The sequence below is a fragment of the Perca flavescens genome, chromosome 16 (assembly GCF_004354835.1).
Source record: "Perca flavescens isolate YP-PL-M2 chromosome 16, PFLA_1.0, whole genome shotgun sequence".
Classification (NCBI taxonomy): domain Eukaryota; kingdom Metazoa; phylum Chordata; class Actinopteri; order Perciformes; family Percidae; genus Perca; species Perca flavescens.
The window spans coordinates 23,520,463-23,540,473 of NC_041346.1; the positions used below are offsets into that span (position 1 = coordinate 23,520,463).

A 20,011-nucleotide genomic window follows, 5' to 3' on the forward strand; every position below is an offset into this window, starting at 1 on the left:
CTCTCAACAGTCATTAATTTGGATTTCATTTTCATAATGACACTCATTTCTACTTAGCTGCCAAACTGACTGAAAATTATTACTTTTAATAAAATAAAATGTAGAGCTGCATTTATCCACATGATGGATTTCCATGAATGTTCTCCCCTGTGATTTTCTTGGTAGAGAGTTAAACCGAGACATTGCTCGGTTTCTTTCACCTAGTACAGTACAACATGTAACGCATTAGCATTAGATGTGTCAAAGAAAAATAAAATCACAAACGCTGACTACAAATGTTATAAAATAGTTTATTCGAGTTAACCTCTACAATCAGTGTGTGAACCAATATCGGGCACATCAGCTCATAAAAAAGACAATAATGACTTTCGCAATTTTTGAACTACACAGGAATAATTTGAGATTTTGGAAAATGCATTTATTTCGCTTTCTTGTCAAGAGTTATGAGAAGATCAATAAGACTGTCATATCTGTTGTTAACCATGAAGCTATTCAGCTGGAGATTAGCTTAGCGTAGCATAAAGACTGGAAACAGGCAAAGCGCACTAATTAACATGTTACATCTTGTTTGTTTAAAGGTAATACTTGAAATACTGAAAAAGGGTCGCTCATTCAAGTCCCTGTATGGACCACGTCTGGAGTGTGTACTGGTTGCTGGAGTGTGTACTGGTTGCTGGAGAGGTCCCAGTTCACCCCATGTGCACTGCTGAGGTGCCACTGAGCAAGGCACCAAACCGCCAACTGCTCAGGCCGTCTGTCCATGGGCAGCACCCTGGCTCTGACATCTCTCCATTAACGCCTAGCTACTGTTTGCATGTGTGTATTTCAGGCCTGTGTAAACTGTATAATAACAGAGTTAGAAAATTAAATTGTCTAGTATTATAGTAGAATTCTTCCTCTTTACCGAGAAATAACACTAACCAAAAGTGCTGTTGTTACGGTGAGAGGCCAGCGAATCAGTAACCCAACTTGTGTTTTTTAACAAATGAAACAATAAACATGTTTAGCGTACAGACATGACAGTATTGATCTTCCCCCCCACCCAGGAAACAGCCTTTTCTCCCTGTTGAGGTCAGGAAGAACGTACGGGACACACCAGGCCAGCACCGAGAGACTCAGGCCACTAGGATCCTAAACGAGGACACCCCCCTCTCACTTTCTGCTTCATGATGAATCATGCACAAGTTGAAGGAGCTGATGGGATTACATTTCACTGGAATTGTACTTTGTACGATTTTCATGTGACCGATAAAAGTTGATTGATTTGATTCTTGTGGAAAAAAAGCAAATACGTGTGTTTTCCCAAATGTCAAACTATTCCTTCCTTTACTATTCCGAAATCTTTCAGTGGGTGACAGTGCACTATTTTAGCACACAAGAGACAAATGTAATTGTTGTACTGCCAAATTCAGTTTTGAAAAATTCACAGGCAGCAAAATTGTCTTCGAAGGATACTTACATTTTTGTTTTGTTTTGTGAGAATTCCTTGAACCATCACCTACAATTGTAAGCTTTTTATCAGCTGTGAGCAGCTCCATTGCGCATCGCACTGTTCCCTGTATGAAAATGGCCCTTTCAAGTATACTTTGTTGTGTATACTTTGTTGTGAAATGGTTTCTATGTGAAGGTATTACGTTCTGATCTTGTTGGTAAAAAAAAGAGAGTGGGAGAAAAAAAATGAAAAAAAAAAAAAAAAACTAAAAGGAAGGTTAGGTATAAATCATGGGAGACAGTGGAGAGCTATGTGGCTTTTGGTTGGAATGTGTGTGAGACAGTGTATCGAGATGGTAAAATAAAGTGTACCTTGGGGCAAAAGGTGGGAGTAGGCAAGAATATGTAAGGATATAACTGAGCAGGAAAAAAAAATGACCACAGCCCCTTTAATTAACAAAATCCTCCCAGACATTCCTGATGTTCAGCTGTTTTATCAAATCCCTGTCATGAAGAGTATCTAGACCTTACCTGCTCCTGTGGCCTGGGGGCAGGACTGAGGCAGGTTTAAAGCAATGTCCCTGAGACTGTCTCTCTCCTCTATGATCTCCTGTAAGTCCTGTTCAATGAGGGACATCCGGCTGTGCTGTTCCTTAGCGGCCGAATGCAGCTTCTGGATCTTCGTGCCCAGCGTTGGGCTCTCAACGCTCCCGCGGAGCATGCTAAGGCGGCGCGCTGTCTCGTCTAAGATCCGGTCAAAGCGCTCCAGCGGCATGTTCTCATCTGGTCCGGACAGGCAAGAGGGAGGACAGAGGGAGAAAGGGAAAAACCACAGACAGAGGCGTCAGACGTTTTGTAGATCGTGGTTTGTATATGGCAGTCTGACATCAGTGATTCAAGTGGTGGATCAGCCATGAAGACCTAACTACAGTGATTTGGTCATTATTCTCTCAAGCATGTGAACATATTCACCAAAAACTGCAAGATCCCTGCCTTTCTAGTTCATTCTACAAATTGTACAATACATTATACAGGAAATTGGTTTGAATGAATAGGTCAGATAATCCTAGGTCAGAAATGCACAGCTGAATTATTTTAACACACTGAAATTTACCCACAAAGAAAATGCTGCTAGGCCCCATGAACAGCAATTATTCTTACTTTACCATGGGGATACAAATCTGGGAAATATGTCCATGTTAAATGAGGCAGTAAAAAGCACAGAGCTCTTTAGTCTGACATTTAAGGTATAATGAGGATTTATGAGTTTTATAGATATGGAAGACTAAAAAGGAGCCACACCGTACATTATCTATAAGAGAGTGACTTACCAATCTTGCTGATTAGCTCAGTTAGTGTAACAGAATAGGCCTTTAACTGAAGATTGGCTGCTTCCATGTCTTCCTTAACACTGGTCAGGGACACCGCAGGCTGGAAATGAGAAGACATACTTTAGAAAGTAGTAGTAGTAGTTTATTTCAAGCTGCAAACAGGAAGCACGGATCAATATGCATAGATTGTGCTGTTCAAAAGGTGTATATGTCTGTGTTAGGTACCTCGGAAGTGATCTGGGAGCTGGCTGTGTCAGTTTGCATCTCCTGCTCAGCCAGCTGTTGTAAAGCAGAGTCTATATGGGAGCTAAGGTGAGCAGATGCAGTCCTGGTATGCTTGGCTTGGGTCAGAATGGCTTTGGATTCCTGCAAAGAAAAAAAGGAGAAAAAAAATGGAGCTGAGAAAAGACAAAAGATAACTAGACTACTTAGCTACTTAGGCTGCACGAGTTGAGAAAAATATCTAATTGCGATTATTTTGACTAGTTTTAGTATTTTTTTACTATATTACGATTGCGATATGATCCACGATATTAGAGGGAATTTTATTTTGTATCAGTATGTATTGTATTAAAAATATTAAAATATATATATTTTTTAAATGATTATAATGTGATTTTTTTTCCCAAGGATCTGTACAAAACAAAGATTTTTTTCTTTAGTCTGTAGGATACAATTTGTAGGCTGGAGCACCACAATACTTAATTCAGAAGTGTTTGACACGTTATCCCCCTCCCCCCCCGCGATTTGGATATTGCAGTAGTCCATATTGCGATTTCGATAAAATTGCGAATAATTGTGCAGTCCTAAGACTACTACCAAAGATATTTTGATGATTTACAGACTACAGCCATGCCAGCGGCTCCGTGAGGCTGTTTTTAGGCATAGTGGTGCTTTGAGCTAAATGCTAACATACTGTGGCACATACCTTTGCCACAGCATGTGCTGTTTGTTCTGCCTCCTTCGTGGTGTTGCTGGAGAGGCTGGAGTTTTCCAGAGCTGGTTTTAGCATCTTCTCAATCTGTGAGACCTTTTTCCTGACATCAGCGAGAACCTTTTCCTCCAAGGGTCTTTCCTTCTTCATTGCAGCCTTGGTCCGGGCCTGCTGACGGGGCCACTCCCTCACCATGTCTGAATGGAGGTTGGGAAGAAGGCAGGTAGCAGGATTAAAGGTCCTGAGAAGTTGGTTTTAAATGCCAGGTATTTTGCTATCAAATTAAATAGTCATGAATAAATAAGCACATTTAAAGTTAGAAAAAAAGACATTCAAAGGGTGAAATGTTGCTAATTCCTGATTGGTGCATTGATTTATATGACATCACATATTTAAAACAGAGCCCCGCCCACTTCAAGCCAGTTAGAAGAGCTCAGAGAACATTAGAAAACCCAAAAATTCTCATGTTCATACCCTGTTTGTTTTCCCACTTTCTATTCTATATTTTATTCTGTATATACTCTGGACATTAATCTGCACTTGACTACTTTTGCACTTCTGGTTAGATGCTAAATTGAACTATACTCTGTGCAATGACAATACAGTTGAATTTAATGCATCCATCATTCATCGTAAGAAAATAGGTTTTCAAGGCCTTTAAGTTGGATTCAAGGTTGTATTGAATTATAAAAACTTTTACTTAAATAGATCATTGTCTACTGGCTGAATTTTTTATCATCCTATAATTATTCATCCTCTATTTATTCTGTGCTACTTTCAATGAAAGTCCGAGAAGACAAAATCACTTAAGATTCTCTTCACGTACCACAAACAGCCAACATTTCATTCCTGAAGTTGACGCCGCAGAACGAAATTCTCAAAACATTCCACTTGATTCCATTTTCCACATAAGCCGCTGCCGCATTCAATACATTTGCAATTAAGTCAAAACGTTACAATGGTGATGTTTATTATAGTAATACTTCAATCTGTAGCTCTTATGTTTGTTTTCAGTCTCTGCACTTGACATTTCAATTTGGACGTTCAACAAAAACAACAATGCAAGACAGTGAGACAGAGAGTGAGGGGAGTGAAAAAGAGAAGTTAGATAGATAGAAAGAAAGAGAGAAAGAGACTCACATTCTAGTTCCCTGTGCAGGGCGATGGCCTCAGATTCCACCTCTTTCCCTGTCACCACGGACGACAGAGCCATGACCTTTGCCCCCTGAGCGTGAGCATGCAGCTTGAAAAAGAGACACGTAAGAGGAAACATGACCTCGCTGGAGCCAAGTGTATTCAAAGCTTGCAACAACTGATATCAAGGCAAACTGGTGGTAGGACAGCATTAAAGTAGTCTACAGCCATTCTAGCAGCTCTGGGATGCCATACAGCGGTGCTCTGAACTAAATGCTTATATCAGAGTGCTAACATGCTCACAATGTTATTGCTCGCAATTCTAATGTTCAGCAGGTTTAATGTTTACCATGTTCACTATCTTACAGTAGTTTGCATGCTAACATTTGCTAATTAGCAATAAACACAAAGTACTGCTGAGGCTGATGAGAATGTCATCAGTTTCGCAGGTATTTGGTTATAATGCAAAGTATTGCAAGCATTTAAATTCTAGCCTGATGACGAAGCTACATGAAAAGTTCAAAGTCTCACCACAGTTACTGCATGGTGGTGCTAGAGGAAAGGTCGGAATTCATCGTCTGGGGACATAGAACGTCTATACAAAATGTCATGTAACATCCATCTGACAGTTATTGAGATATTTCAGTATGGACCAAAGTGGTGGACCATTAGACTGACTGAGCCATCTATAGAGCTGCTAGCATAGCTAAAAAAAAAAAAACTTTACATTAAGCTTTAAACAATCAAAGTATCTAGACAGTAAAATGTAGTCACCTCACTGATGTCATCCATCATCTCCAGTTTCTTATTGGCAGTCAGTTTTAGAGGCTCCATTTCCTCTCTGATTTTACTGATGAGATTGTCTTTGGTCTGAATTTGCCGGTCCAGCTCTTCTGTCTGTTTTAGCAGGTCCTCGCCCCACTGAACAGGAAGCAGAAATACACAACTTTAATGCTTTCATTTAAAACAATCCCATTTTGCTTCCGCAATCACTTTTGCTAAAAAAACATTCTGCCTTTAATCAGCCATTTACACGGGGCACATTAGCCCATTTCTGTGTCTTTTTACGCTCAAAGATGCTGCAGTGGTTAATAACCCTCCTCTGGAACAACATGTACCCCCATGAGCAGCAAATCTTGCCAGAAACCTCTCTCCTGTCCTCCTCTGCTTGCCAAATGTTAAATCAAGAAGAAAGAAAAATTATTTAATGAGTTAACTGCCTACTCATCAAAATATGAGAAATACTTGTATCTTTATATGAGCCTCGTTAAATGTCCCAGAATGGTTTCTTATACAATATGTGCAGCTATCAAACCGGCTCCAATTAGACTAAATGATTCACTCATGGGTCTATAATGTAACATAATAAAGCTTCAAATTCCATTTGTACCCTGCAGGTGCTGTCCAAACTGACCTTTGTTGTATGGTTGGTTGGATGTGTTTGGTCAGGCTCTGGTGATGGGCTGGCATCTGTCAGAGCCAGCTGATGTAAGGATGATGTGATATTACCCAGGACAAGCTTTAAACCAGCAGCTTCCCCCTTCAGGGCCAGCTGTTTGGCTACAGTTTCATTCACCTGTGCTGTCAGGTTCTCCTTCTGCTGCTGCATTTGTGTTATTCTGAGATAAAAGAAGTAGAGAAAGACAGCAGAGAAAAAAATGTAGTAAACTATAATATACTGCAATAGCCACTATTAAATACCAGGATGTCTTCTGTTCATTTGATTTATTATTGTTCAGATTATGAAAAGACATACTCCGCTGCAGATTTATTAGAGCCTCACATATTTTTTTCACATGATTTGTTTCAAGAAATTTAAAAAGCATCATGTTGTGCCATATACAAATCAATATAAATCCGGGAACAAGAAAATGCAGCTTGTTATAACTGAGTAAAGAGGATTCAAAAGATAAGGCGACATTGTGCAAAGAAAGCATGATGAATTCATGAAAGGTGTTAGGCTCAGTGCAGTAGATGTTAAAGTGCTGTTTTTATCACCTACACAGCTGTAATGATATCCAATCTGTTTTGCCTCAACAAAGCAGACACAAAAACATTCAATGTGTCACTTCAGCTTTTTTTCAAATCTCCTGTTTAGCAAGAAGCATGGCAGTAGTTAAAAAAAAGGTTAATTTTTGCAATGAATTAACATGTTTGGTAGGGATGCTGAGGTTAATTGAAAGTTCTTTCAAAACAACCCATATGGCAAAAGTCGGTCAAAGTAAAAGTATCAATACAACTATATTAAAATACTCCATTACAAGTAAAAGAAGTATTAAGTTGGAAATTTTAGCTCACAGGGATTTGTATTTGTATTATACAAATAATTTGTATTATAAAATTGTAGATATGACAGAAAAACGGAAAAGCATAATATGTCACCTTTAAGAACAGTACTTGAATAAAAATGCTAAGTTACTTTGGCTAATGTCTACTTCTGCTGCTAATAAAAAAGGCTGAGGTTGATTGTAAAATTGTAACTACTGTTAAAGATAGTGTCGTTATCTGAAGCCTTGTGATACAGGCCTAGTGTTAGTGTCTGGTTGAATACGTTTGTCATTTATCTCATAGATTGATAGCTGTCCTGCCTATAAAATGCATCTGAACTGCTTAAGTAAAAGCAATTGTTTCCTGCCAATCTGTGCATTAAGTGCTCAATTCAGTAAACACACACACACACACACACACACACACACACACACACACACACACACACACACACACACACACACACACACACACACACACACACACACACACACACACACACACACACACACACACACACACACACACACACACACACACACACGCCTCAAAGATTAACAGAAATCTCCTGAACCCTGCTGACTACTTTTTGGGGTGGGGGTGGGGGAGGGGGGTAATCAATTTTGAGTTCCTCGCCGCTTACTCTCATCATGGCCACCCGAGGGCTTATTGCATCATTCTGTCTAGCATTCAGGATAATCCTCAGAACAATCACACGCTGGGAGATGCAGCCAGCATGTGGCAAATCCAAGAAAGCAATATGCTTACAGTGGAGAGAAGCTGTCCCCCTGTTGCTAAATGTCTTACTCTTAAACTCCAATGTGCTTTGAAAGGCCGCTGGGAAGAAGAGGACCTTGAGCTGTAATACTGGGATAGGTGCACTTTGTTAGAAATATAGTGCAAAAGCGCAATAATCCAGGGAGTCATGCAGCTTGTTGGGATTATGCAATACAGGATGATGTATGTGAATGGGAGACATTCTCTCTGCTTGTGCTTGTCTGGGTGGGCGTGTTTGGATTCGTTGTTGTGCTCACTGCTCCGTTAGGTTCATGATGTACTCCTCTGTGGAGTTGTCCTGCAGTAGATCCATCAGGAAACCCAAGGTCTGATCCGAGGCGCTTACCGCCCTGCTGGCTATGGCCTCAATGTGGTCTGCCATTTCTCTGTGACTACAAGGGATGAAAAAAAAAAAAGGAAGACAAAGTGTGAGGAGGAGAAAAGGGAATTTAGTGAGTAACATACAATAACAGACCATTACAACTGCCTGAGGAGAGATGAAATGGATTTCAGCACTTCCCCCTCACTGGCTCGCAGTCCAGATTTCTGTAACTACCACATAATAATGCCGCATACTCAGAGCAGCCAAGGGCATCGATTCACAATGGCCTAACCACAGTGTCAGGAATGCTAAAAGAAGGAAGCGAGGAGAGATGAAGTTCCACAGATTACTACAGTGGCCTTTTCTAATAAGTGGTCAATTGACCTGACATACCTTTTCATTAAGGCCTGTGAGTCATTGACCATCATGTTCCATTTGTTGGGTCCTGACACCACCTCAAAAGGAATGATCTATGAAAGAGTTCGAGAGGGAAAGCAGATCTGAGAGATGAAAAAAGTATAGGGTCCAGCCTTGAAGAGACTTCTGGCTGTTTTGACATGTTAAATTGAATCCTGTGATCGTCTCTATCTGATAATTACACTAGAGCTGAGTGGATCTTCTTTAGACCCAGAGATATTTGCTCAGAGAATTTTGGATCCGTGTGAAAGCTATTATTAGAATCTGGGCACAGATCTTCAAATACATATTTTAACATATAAGAGCAGAGGTTAATGAGATGAGTTTTTGCTAGATTTTGATTGCTTTTCTGGACTGCAGTCATGGGTAAACCTCACAATGGTGGTCTGGGGATTGCTAGAATTCAGCAAATAATGAAACATATCTAATAAAACTCTACACTTAAATATAAGTATTCAAAAAGGTTCACAGCGGGGGCATATGGGGAAACCTCCCTCAATATAAAGCCCCTGAAGTTTTGTCCTGATAAATGTAATGTCTATACAGTCGAATGCAGAATACTTCCCCGAGTGACATTTAATTTGAGAAGATGCAAATAAAAATGAAAAAAACTGAATCCACAATTGACACTCTTGCATTTTCTCTTCATTTTGGGTGGCTGCTCTGCTTATTAATATGGAATTAAATTGCTGCCGCTTCAGGCTTACCCAAGTGATAAGGGCTACGGAGGTACACACAGACACACAATAAGAAATAGAGAGTTATATATTGGCAAAACAAGCCCTCTCTCATCTCCCAGAACCTAAATAACATGGCAGCAGTGTCCAAAATACATTCCTGCAAAGCACTGTGGTTAGACGGTGAAAAGTTGTTAATTTTAGCATCCATCAAACGTTCTTTGGATTTTCCTTTGAAGGCAGGAATTTGCCAGGCAGAGGGAGGAGGGTGGTGGAGGTGTGAGTGGTGGGTGAGAATATTGTTTTGCTTTGGGGGATCTTTGTGGATCTATACAGAGGAGCTCCACCAAGAGTAAACAGCAGCAGCCCATAATAAGGACAAAAAAAATCAATCGTGTTACATGCAATATCAGCATGCCTGTGAACTGGGTGAACATTTACATTATAGCTACCCGGAGCATTTTATACAGTGAAATACCTGGAATATATACTTACTATGTGGACCAATAAAACACCTACCATGTTGTCCAGGTCCAGTGTTGCCTGCTTTAACTGTTTCTGAGACGCTCTGACCATGAACATAGTCTCTGTGAAGGTTTGACACACACCCCTGCTCCCTTCATCCTTCCTCCTATCCTTCCCCTCTTCCCCCGTCATGCTGATGCTGCAGTTCAAAGTAGATGTAATGCCATGCAGCTGGGCTAAGAGTGTGCCTGTGGAAGCTTCCAGCGAAGAAAATTGTTTTATGAAGGCCTCCCGTGCCTCTGAAAGAACAAAGAGCACAAAGCAAATAAAACCACATTAAGCCCTCCACAGATTATTTCGTCAAGAATATTATTCTTCCAACTCTTTGTTGGTAGAACTGCATATTTTAACACATCTCTCTCAGTTACTGTGTGACATCAGACTCTCGTCCTTCCTGTTTACTGTACTTGTAGTCAGAAAATCCCAAACCAAAGGGAATTCTGTCCAGATGTTAACACTTTTGTCACTCTTACTTTGTACTCAGTGGTGTTTGTAGTCTAACTGGCTTCCTAGTCTGTCTGGAGCTGAGTACAATCTATCTGGATGTTTTGTTACTTCATTTTGTGACATACTTTGCTTGCCTCTTTGACTTTGTGTCATATAAAATGAGAGATAACAAGTGTGTGTTTGAGCCCCAGTGTGTGTCTGTTTGGCCTCTGTGTGCCCGCACAGTGAGCCTGTCGCTCCCACATACTCATTAAATCATTATTGGGCCACCCAGTGTCATAAAGAGCCTAGCTAGTAACTATATGTGTATGTGTGTGTAAGTATGTGGGTGTTGGGAGGGGGGTTGTTAGACCACTGAACTGTTATCATGATTGCAACTATAATCATAATAAATAAGGGATTAGAGATGCACCGCCTGTCATATAAATAGGGATTAAGTTGGTCACACGGCATCTTGTTCTATATTGTTATGATTTGTCTCCATTTGGCCTGTGCAGCTGAGCCTGTAAGCCCTTTCCCTTCCAAAGATAATGAGGATACATCAGCATTGTGTTAAAGTAATTGGGAGAGGTTTGTATTGTTTCCTGCTTTCTGATTTAATCGCTTTGTTGTATCGGTAACAGTGTCACACTGAGGAGACACACACAGAGCAACAGACCGTTTGCACAACGCTGTGGGCGGTTTCATGTCAAATTTCTCAGCCGTGCTTGCTGGTCTTGTATGTACTGATATGGCATGTTATCATCTCACAGCCAAAATGTGACACAATAGTTACAATGGCACACAAGCAAGCTTCCCAATTTGCAAAGCAAAGGCTGCCAAGTGTCTCTTGCGTGACCACATAGGAAACATTAAAAGGAGTGACAGGCCAAGTGGAATGATCTTGGCTTCTGGCTGCAGTTACCTTGGAAGGCCAGAAAATCCTCCAGAGCATTCGGTAGGGTATCCTCCCTCTGGTGCTCATGCTCATAAAGCCTGGCCATGTGATACTTCAGCAGGTGGCGCTGCTCCCCAAATCTACCACGGCAATCAAAGGGAGCCAGCAGCTTCTCCAGATCCTGCAGGCCAGTCCTCAGCTTTTCTGCCTGTATTAGCACAGAGATTTATCACTCACGGTGTCAATGAGAATACAGATTTTGCAAGAACAAAAAAAATAAAAAAAAATAAAACACAGGGCTGGGACAACTACCACAACAAAATATATATCCAACCAGATCTGTATTTATTTATTTATTCAGACACAGCGATTGAGATAGGACTTTGATTCTTGGTACACCATGACATCTAAATGTAGTATTTCAACGAAAGCAATGAATAAATGAATATAAACAACAGGATAAGGATAGAACATGGTTTTCATATCCGCATCCACTTACACTACTATAGCATGTGGCCAAAGAAAAGCATTTTAGGAGATAACTGGATTAGACTTCTTAGAGAATGGAAGTCCAGGTCTGAAAATTGAATAAAGGTGCTGTGATTGGCACCAATTTGTTGAACTCGGAAGCGAAATGGTCCAGACCTATAAAAAGAGCCTGTAGATCTCGCTGTGGTCATACCTCTTTTTCACACCAGGAGCCACATGCAATGTGGTTAGGAATGCAGAGTGGATATTTTCTGTTTTCTGTATGCTAATTGTTTTAGTTAGCAACCAACGTGTTTAAGATCAGCCATTTTAACACCAGGTACAACATATGCCTTCTAATACTGTGCTCATCTGCCGTTGAACAATAACCGTGTATCTTTTTCATTATTTAATTCCATTCTTTTTTGCTGTCAACTACTGTCTTTGTCATATCTTTCTTGATCACAGATCACCCCGCTCTGTCTTTTCCAACCGTCCCTGTCTTTGCGCTTGTTAGTCTTCTCATTTCTGTGTGTAAAGCCAGAAGAAAATGTGAGCAGCAAGATAAAGGATGGGAGAGGCGGAAAAGGGAGAGCTGGGGGAGACTGAGGAGTAATTGCAAGTGTTCAGAGCAGACAAGGCTTGAGATGTTCACTGAGTTGCTAACACTGTGGAGATCCACAGTGTTAGAGATCCCAGCATGCATTCACACAGGTACAAGCCGGACACACAGCCACTTTAGCTCGAACAAGAATATGTAAAGAGAAAAGACAGAACACGTCAGTGGTATTGGATTGGCTTCAGGAAGTGAATCCAGGTACGCAGTACCTCAGCATACAGACGTGGGTTGCAACAAATCTATAGGGACAGCGAGAAGCTGCACAGGAGATCATTAGGGCAAATGTCTCCTTCTGTTTCACTGCACATCCACTGTTTACTTGCAATCTACAAATACAAAGGGGCCATATGGCTGTCATGAGGATCTAGAGGCAGGATGTGCTGGGGGGGGACTGTGCTATTTAAAGAACAAATTGCACCTCATAATATAATAGCGAGAGCCAAGACAGCATGCTAAATGTTTATATAATATGTGCGGCAAACACACATTAATAAATGTGAAAAGGAATAATGGAGAAATATGATCCAAATAAGGATTCAAGCAGGGGCATAAGTACATTTACTCGAGTAGTAGAGGTTCTGACACTTAAGTTGAATGTAGTATTTTGTAAAATGCTGCACGCTTCCCGCCCCCATTACACCTCTTACATTTACTTTACTGTACATGTACATTGCATCCATCTGATAGTTGTGGCTACTTGTGCCTTTGCATTCAAGGCATACTTACATTAGTGCTAAAACGAATGAATCGTTTAGTTGATCAACAGAAAATGTATTGACAATTTAGCCAATGGATTGAACTTTAAAGCCATGTATCAAAACACACCAAACAATCACTTGTTCCGCCTTCTTTGATAGGAGGATTTGCTGCTTCTACCCCAGTTTCATATCATTGTAAATTAAATATCATTTTGAACCTTCAGCTCTGGAGACTTGTGATGGGGATTTTTCAGTTCATGGCATTTTATAGGTTGTATGTTTATCAAACTTAGAAAAAACTGAATAATCAATTTGTTTGTTGCAATACTAAAACATACCATAAGCTTAGAATATGATTAGGTGATAAGGTGGCTGTCGTGTATGCTAAAGACTTTTGAAATGCTGCTGTGGTCAGTCACCGAATAGTCTATGTCCACGACGTTTCACTTATGGGATTGTTCCTTTGCCGACGGAATTTCCGCCGGATTTCAATCTTTTCAGCCGGATGTCCGTTACCTTCCGTTTCGTTTGTGTTGGAATTTTAAACTCCGGTGGATTTATGAGGACTATGGTCAACTGTTCCTCACATCTCTGCAGGGTAAATCCAGACAGCTAGCTAGACTATATGTCCAATCTGAGTTTTCTGTTGCACGACTAAAACAACCTTTAAACGTACACGTTCCACCAAAACAAGTTCCTTCCCGAGGCTATTTTGCAGCGGCACCACGGCTTTTCCCGGTGCTTAGCGCCGCCCAAACAATTGTGATTGTTTTAAAGAAATGACAATAAACCAGAGCACATTTTTCTCCCATCCCGGAATGCTGTGTGGACTAGCCAAACCCTCCTCCGCACCGCTGCGGAGGAGGGTCTGGCAAAGCGAGACTAGTCACCGAAGAACCTCCAAACTGTGGACTTGTTAAAACACAATGTCTCCTTTTTAAAATTGTACACGTTAAAAACAAGATATGATTTGTGGAGGCTTTAAAGTTCTTAAAAGCACCTTTGAAGAAGCTGAGCTGAGTACAGAGTAATGTAACAAGTAATGTAACTAATAATGTAACTAATTATTTTTGTTGTTGAGTAATTAGTTAGTTAGTAACTTGCTGCTGTCCACATCTGCTGGATGTATAAATAGGCAATAGTTTTGTAACAAGTTTGGTGTATCAACTTAAATGGTATATTAATATTTAAATGTTTTCACAGCTTGTTTCTGTTGACCCATGTCTAAAAAACAGTAATTGCAGGTTTAAAGCCACTATGGGTAGAATATGAAAATTCCTCCAAATGGTGGTTTTCACACAAACACGCAGAAAGAATCACAAACAACCATAAACTCACCTGTTTCTTGACAAGACCATAGCAGACTGGGCATTCCTCGCACTGATGTGTGGCTCTGTTGTGGAAATAGTTCAACTCACATTTGTCACACTTATAACCCACGAAGCCCTGGCGACAGTGGCAGGTACCGTTACTGTGACATTGCATGGAAATGGAGCCCATTGGGTCACAGTTACAGGCTGGGAGAGGACAGCAGGATGGGAGCACAAGAAGACAGGGGAGCAGAGGTGAACATTTGTGGAGTTAGAAATGCTTTCATGTGTGATCTGTGTAAGCACATGTATTAGTGGATGGCACACAGTGCAGTTGTGCTGCCTGAAGTAAAGTCCTGTACCTCTGCAACCTCGTGACGAGAATCCAAAGAAGCCCACGCGGCAAGAATCACACAGTCTCCCCTCCACTCCTGCACGACACAGACACTGCCCAGTGATTGGATGACACGCGATGGACGATGAGCCAATCGGGTTACACTTGCACCTAAGGAAGGCAGGAAAATGTCTTATTAATAGATTCCGTTTGTAAGCTCTGTTAATATGTGTATTCCAAAAATCCACTTAGAATTTCACAGGTGATCTCTATACCTCTCACATCCTGCACCTGGTTGGAGGTTGAAGAAGCCTACTTCACAATAACTGCAATCCCGTCCGGTCACTTGAGCGAGGCACTGACAATTTCCTGTCTGAGGGTGGCATTCATTTACATGGCCAGAGGTTCCGCCAGGATTGCAGCTGCACGCTAGAGGAAACAAATAAAACAGTTTCATTTTTAAAACAAGGATAATATTACGTTGTTAACTGCTGGTATTTTGGCAATGTATCACCTCAGCATGGTGGACTTTTTATTAATTTGATTCCAGAGTGCTTTAAGGAGAAATGGAAGAAAGTGACAGACAGCACCAGGGAGACTCGTGGATCTCTCTTTGACATTGTTTGGTAAAAAAAAAATTCAAGTCTGGACGTCCAGGTAGAACTGAATTATTATAAGGAAATCAGAAGATGAACACATGACAGCTATTATTCTTTTTTTCAATCTTTCATTCAATTAGACCTTTTTGAAATTCAAGTCTGGACGTCCAGGTAGAACTGAATTATTATAAGGAAATCAGAAGATGAACACATGACAGCTATTATTCTTTTTTTCAATCTTTCATTCAATTAGACCTTTTTGAAATTCTCCCAAACCAAAGACTCTTCAACCCCTTTGTTAAAGGAATCTTTTTGATTCACCATTTGTCCACCCCCCCTTTCAGATTTTGCCTTTCATGATTCAAGGATTCAAACTTCTGAATTGATTAGTTAAATCCATTTGAATGCATCACTTTATGCATTCCTTCAAAAATACGAAGGACATGTAGTCTTTAATGGAATTTGACTATTACTTGACTCTACCAATTCTGTGGTGAACCAAACAGTCCAAATCCTAAAAGGCATATTGATGGCATGTCATGCGTGTCTTGAGTGAGGACTCAAGGATTTGTAAAGATCCCCTCAAAACATGTTTCAAGATTAAAAAAAGAATAACAAATACTGTCTTCCCCTCCATAATAGTTCAGTTAGAATGTAGAAAATTCTTAAAATTACATTTTACATTACATATTTCTTTTCCCTCATTGTAAAATCGTGAATATGCAAACATTGTCCATACTCCGGGTCTGGGTAAGTGCACTGGTGGCTTCAAGCTTCCACATCACACTTGTAAGTTGCACATTGGACCGTGATTGGCTTCCAAACTAATTGTAATGTCACATAGTCATGCTTCATGAACACGTTTAAAGTCAGACTTAAGGTGAGTGCAGATAAACTTCCCCTTTAGCAGATGGATGTGTAAACAGCCTTCTAGTGTCAAACTCTGCACATACGTCATTCTGACAGTGAATATCAAACATGCAGGTGAAGTAAGCACATTTGTTGAGAGGATGGGGACATAGTCTTACAGGAATACAATATATCTCTTTCTCCATCGCTCTCAACAAATAATGAATTAATTGAGAAATGTTTCATTGCACTCTCTTCTCAGTTACTTACGCTTGCACTTCTGGCCTGCTGTCTGGTTCAGGGCATCGCCGTAGAAACCTCGCTGGCAGCGTTGGCAGTGCTCGCCCTCTGTGTGTCTCAGGCATTTCAAACATCGCCCAGTGATGTGGTCACATATTCCCAACGCGTTGAAGTCCACGTTGCCATTGCAGTCGCATCTCACACACGGTCGAGCTGCCCCAGATTGTCCCAGGGGGTCACCATAGTAACCATCTTCACACATCTGACAGCGCATCCCTACACGGGGGCAAAGGTGAAAGTAGTGGGGAGGAATAAGATAGATGACTGAACTAGAACACTGTTGGAGGTCATCCCCACGTCACCTCTCCACTCTGTTATGATTACATTTAAAAACTCATATCGGATGTACTTGAATCACAGGTGGCATTGTTGAACGGCAGTCCCTGCAGATGAGCTGCTTCAAAGCCACAGTCTTTTCAGTATCAAGCTGCGTGGCAGAAATGTCCTCATTTTGTTCTTGACATAAAGCCCATTATTAACTGCGTGGTGCCAGAAACAAATATTTTACATTATTGTTGGTTCATCTCACCCGTCTGTCGTGTAGGGCAGTTGGTACAGACCACCTGTCCCGTCTCCGCAATTTCTGCACAGCTGGTACGGTCCGGGCAAGGGCAAGGCTGACAATCACCACGGGTGCCAATCAAAGCGTTGCCATAGTAACCATCCAGGCAGTGCTCACAGGTCATCCCAGTGGTGAAGTCAGAGCACTCACACACACCTGAAACAGAAAGAGGAGTGTGACATGTACGCACTCCTGCTACACACACGCACACCTGCTTATACGCGTCATTGTTTTTGCACACTTTGGGTTCGACAACAACTAGACAGAGGGTGATGTTTTCTTCATCGTCAGCAGAGTGCGCTGTGTGTCTGACCATAACTGCAGCCAGTCCATACAAACACTCCACTCCACAGCCCAATCCGGTAGAAAAACATTCCCCACAGCCCACCATGGAGAGCGGAAGACAACTAAATTCACCCTGACTATAATTGCTTTGGGAAATATAAGAGACAAATTCCCTCCGAAAGACCTTCAAGAAGTAAAGTCAAACCAAGTGGGAGAGATTACCAATTGTATGACGTCCTTAAAAACAAACTGTTCTTTCGAAAGCCATACAAAAACATCTCGCAGCTTGAAATCACTTTCAAGGTTTTGTTCAAGTGCAACACGTGTTGATATACACGTACAGTATATGCACCAAATCTTTGGTTACTTCTCTTCAGTTTATCGAGCAGATATTCAGTCAAAGAGCTGAATGATATAATATAATAACCAGAGAAAATATCCAAAGTAGTGAATAAACTGACATACATGTCCCAGCGGACTGTATCACTGTAAGGAAGGATTCAGATTAAAACAATCCAGTCTCCTGCAGTTCTAACGTCACAGACTAAAATGATAGGACCCACATATACCCTCAAAACCCTGAATTTGTGCAACAGCTACTTCTGGAAATGAAACAGTGAAAATTTGACATAATACAATGTGGCATTCTAATTTAATAACTGACTGACTAAAGCTTACAGAGGATAAATAATAAGTGTAAAACCACAAAGAAAAAAGCATCTGCTAAGATGCTTACAGAGTTTAATTTATCATAAGATCACAATGCGCAGACATTCATTACATTTTAATCCACATCTTTGCAGTTTAAAATGTAACCATTTTTTTTTGCTGCAAGAAGATACTTAGCATTCCTGCTGCACTGCATGGTGTTAGGCTTTTAGAATTCACTGGGCGTCCGTATATCAGAGAGCTTACAATAATTTGAATCATTTTTTAAATTTCAAAGTTTCTCAAATGAATTCAGCATGGGTTGACAACAATTATTGCGCTGATCTCCTAGAGAACACCAATAACATCTCGACGCATAGCAAATAATCCGCTGGCATTGCGGTTTTACGGTCCTCATTAAAATTTCCCATCCCTCCCTCATAGCCTACAGTGTGATTCAGGGAGGAGCTCTCCGCTGTTTCACACCACTGAATATTGGAGTAAAGAAATTCTTGCCTCTAGTTATGGGGTCACTGCAACCAATGTCTGCCATCACAAAATAAAGCCCTGTTTAACTTTAGACCTGTAAGTCAAGTATATGAGATAGAAAAACAGCTAAACTGATCACACTGCCATTTGGGGGGAACAATTATCCCGTTGTCCGGTGAAGTGTAGACTTCTGGGTAGAGCGTGGATAATACACGACTTCCGACGTCATTTAAACAGAGTATTTAGTAATAATGATTGTTCCTAGTATTAAGAAGTGAATCTTTTGTGAATTTCACAAGGCATTACAATGACACTGATAGTGTTCATTGTCAATCCCCAATGAGCCATAGTCAATTTAATGGCAGCAGAAATGTGCTGACTTTACTGAGTGTGAAGATGACTGAGCGTGATACGAGGCAGCAGAGTCACTGAGGGCCTCCTCGACACTATTATCATGCCATCGGCTCCTCGGAAAAGCTAACGGTATGCATCACAAACTGTCGCTGAATGGCAGGCTCGCTCTTCACGTGATATTCCTCATCGTCATGCTAATCATCATTACTTTACAACATCCCCGCAGAATCGTTTTTATCAATGAGTGAAATGATTTGGGATTTCAGTAAAGCTCCTCGTGGAGCTGCACACTTTGAATCCTTTGACAAATCCACACAATCACGCTATTCTGCTCTCGCCCTCTCGTACTCCTCCCCTTTCAGCTATGGAGCACTGCACTTCAGCTCCGCTCTCCGCCTAAACTGTTCTGTTCTGTGATGGCAAAGCAATATTTCTGTATAGGAAACAAGCAGCCTGGAGTTTTTTTTTTTTTTAAAGAGGAGCCCTCCATCACACACACATTACTCTCCAAATAGCTCCTTTCTACCAGTGCTCATTCTACCTGTACCTCATCCCTCCACCCTACTCATCATTGTACTCTCCACACACACACACACACACACACACACACACACACACACACACACACACACACACACACACACACACACACACACACACACACACACACACACACACACACACACACACACACACACACACACACACACACACACACACACACACACCCAGGACTAATGCACTTCATTAAGGAAGCCACTTGTGGAAAATAGGAAGCTTTGCCATCAACCTTTTTCCACATTTCCCTTGTTGAGTGTGTTTATACTTGTGCGTCATTCATTGTTCCTCTCAAACAAAGTGCGAGGAGTAGCTCTTCTGAAGATAGTGGTTGCCATTGTTTGCAGTAGCTTGTGATAGCTTGAAGTCCAGATGGAGATAGAAAAGTGGGAAAGAAAATCCGAAGAGAAATGGACTTGAAGTAAGTATGTTTTTGTTTAGGAAAAGACAATGGCGCACCCCTCTCCTGTTATTACATTCTTGCCCTCAAAATCTCATTTATTTACTGACCAAATTGAGTTTTTGAAAATCATTGCCATGTCATTCAGCACCATCTTGGGAGGTCTCTCTGAAGAACAAGGGCAATGTGTGGGGTCTTTGGTGATGTGTGAGCCCAGAAACACAAGTAAAACAAATCAAGAGTTCTGTGACTGTTTAGGCTACTTTTTGCTTTTGCTCCAGAGCAACAAATGCCTTTCAAGTGATTATGAAATAAATTCAGCAAAATCGTTCTAAAATAGAACCTAATTTTTTTTTTCTTCTATTTCTTTTCTGCTTTACTTTACATAAGCACAACAT

The 20,011-nt window shown here is 40.9% G+C and overlaps 1 protein-coding gene across 1 annotated transcript in view; it reads right to left on the minus strand.

Annotated features, from left to right (window-relative positions):
* Positions 1-270: 270 nt before the first annotated feature.
* The window catches only part of LOC114570542 (laminin subunit gamma-3-like), a 57,338-nt gene continuing 37,597 nt past the window's right edge, over positions 271-20,011 (minus strand). Inside the window, exons 7-22 of the mRNA XM_028600868.1 lie at positions 16,847-17,035; positions 16,288-16,533; positions 14,845-14,998; positions 14,598-14,740; positions 14,264-14,442; positions 11,168-11,348; positions 9,811-10,055; positions 8,591-8,667; positions 8,133-8,267; positions 6,245-6,449; positions 5,605-5,751; positions 4,837-4,939; positions 3,691-3,893; positions 2,988-3,128; positions 2,763-2,862; positions 271-2,214 (exon numbers count right to left, since the gene is read on the minus strand). Coding sequence (XP_028456669.1) covers positions 1,952-2,214; positions 2,763-2,862; positions 2,988-3,128; positions 3,691-3,893; positions 4,837-4,939; positions 5,605-5,751; positions 6,245-6,449; positions 8,133-8,267; positions 8,591-8,667; positions 9,811-10,055; positions 11,168-11,348; positions 14,264-14,442; positions 14,598-14,740; positions 14,845-14,998; positions 16,288-16,533; positions 16,847-17,035 — 2,711 coding nt within the window. The 3' untranslated portion in view covers positions 271-1,951. The remainder of the gene's footprint in view (positions 2,215-2,762; positions 2,863-2,987; positions 3,129-3,690; positions 3,894-4,836; positions 4,940-5,604; positions 5,752-6,244; positions 6,450-8,132; positions 8,268-8,590; positions 8,668-9,810; positions 10,056-11,167; positions 11,349-14,263; positions 14,443-14,597; positions 14,741-14,844; positions 14,999-16,287; positions 16,534-16,846; positions 17,036-20,011) is intronic.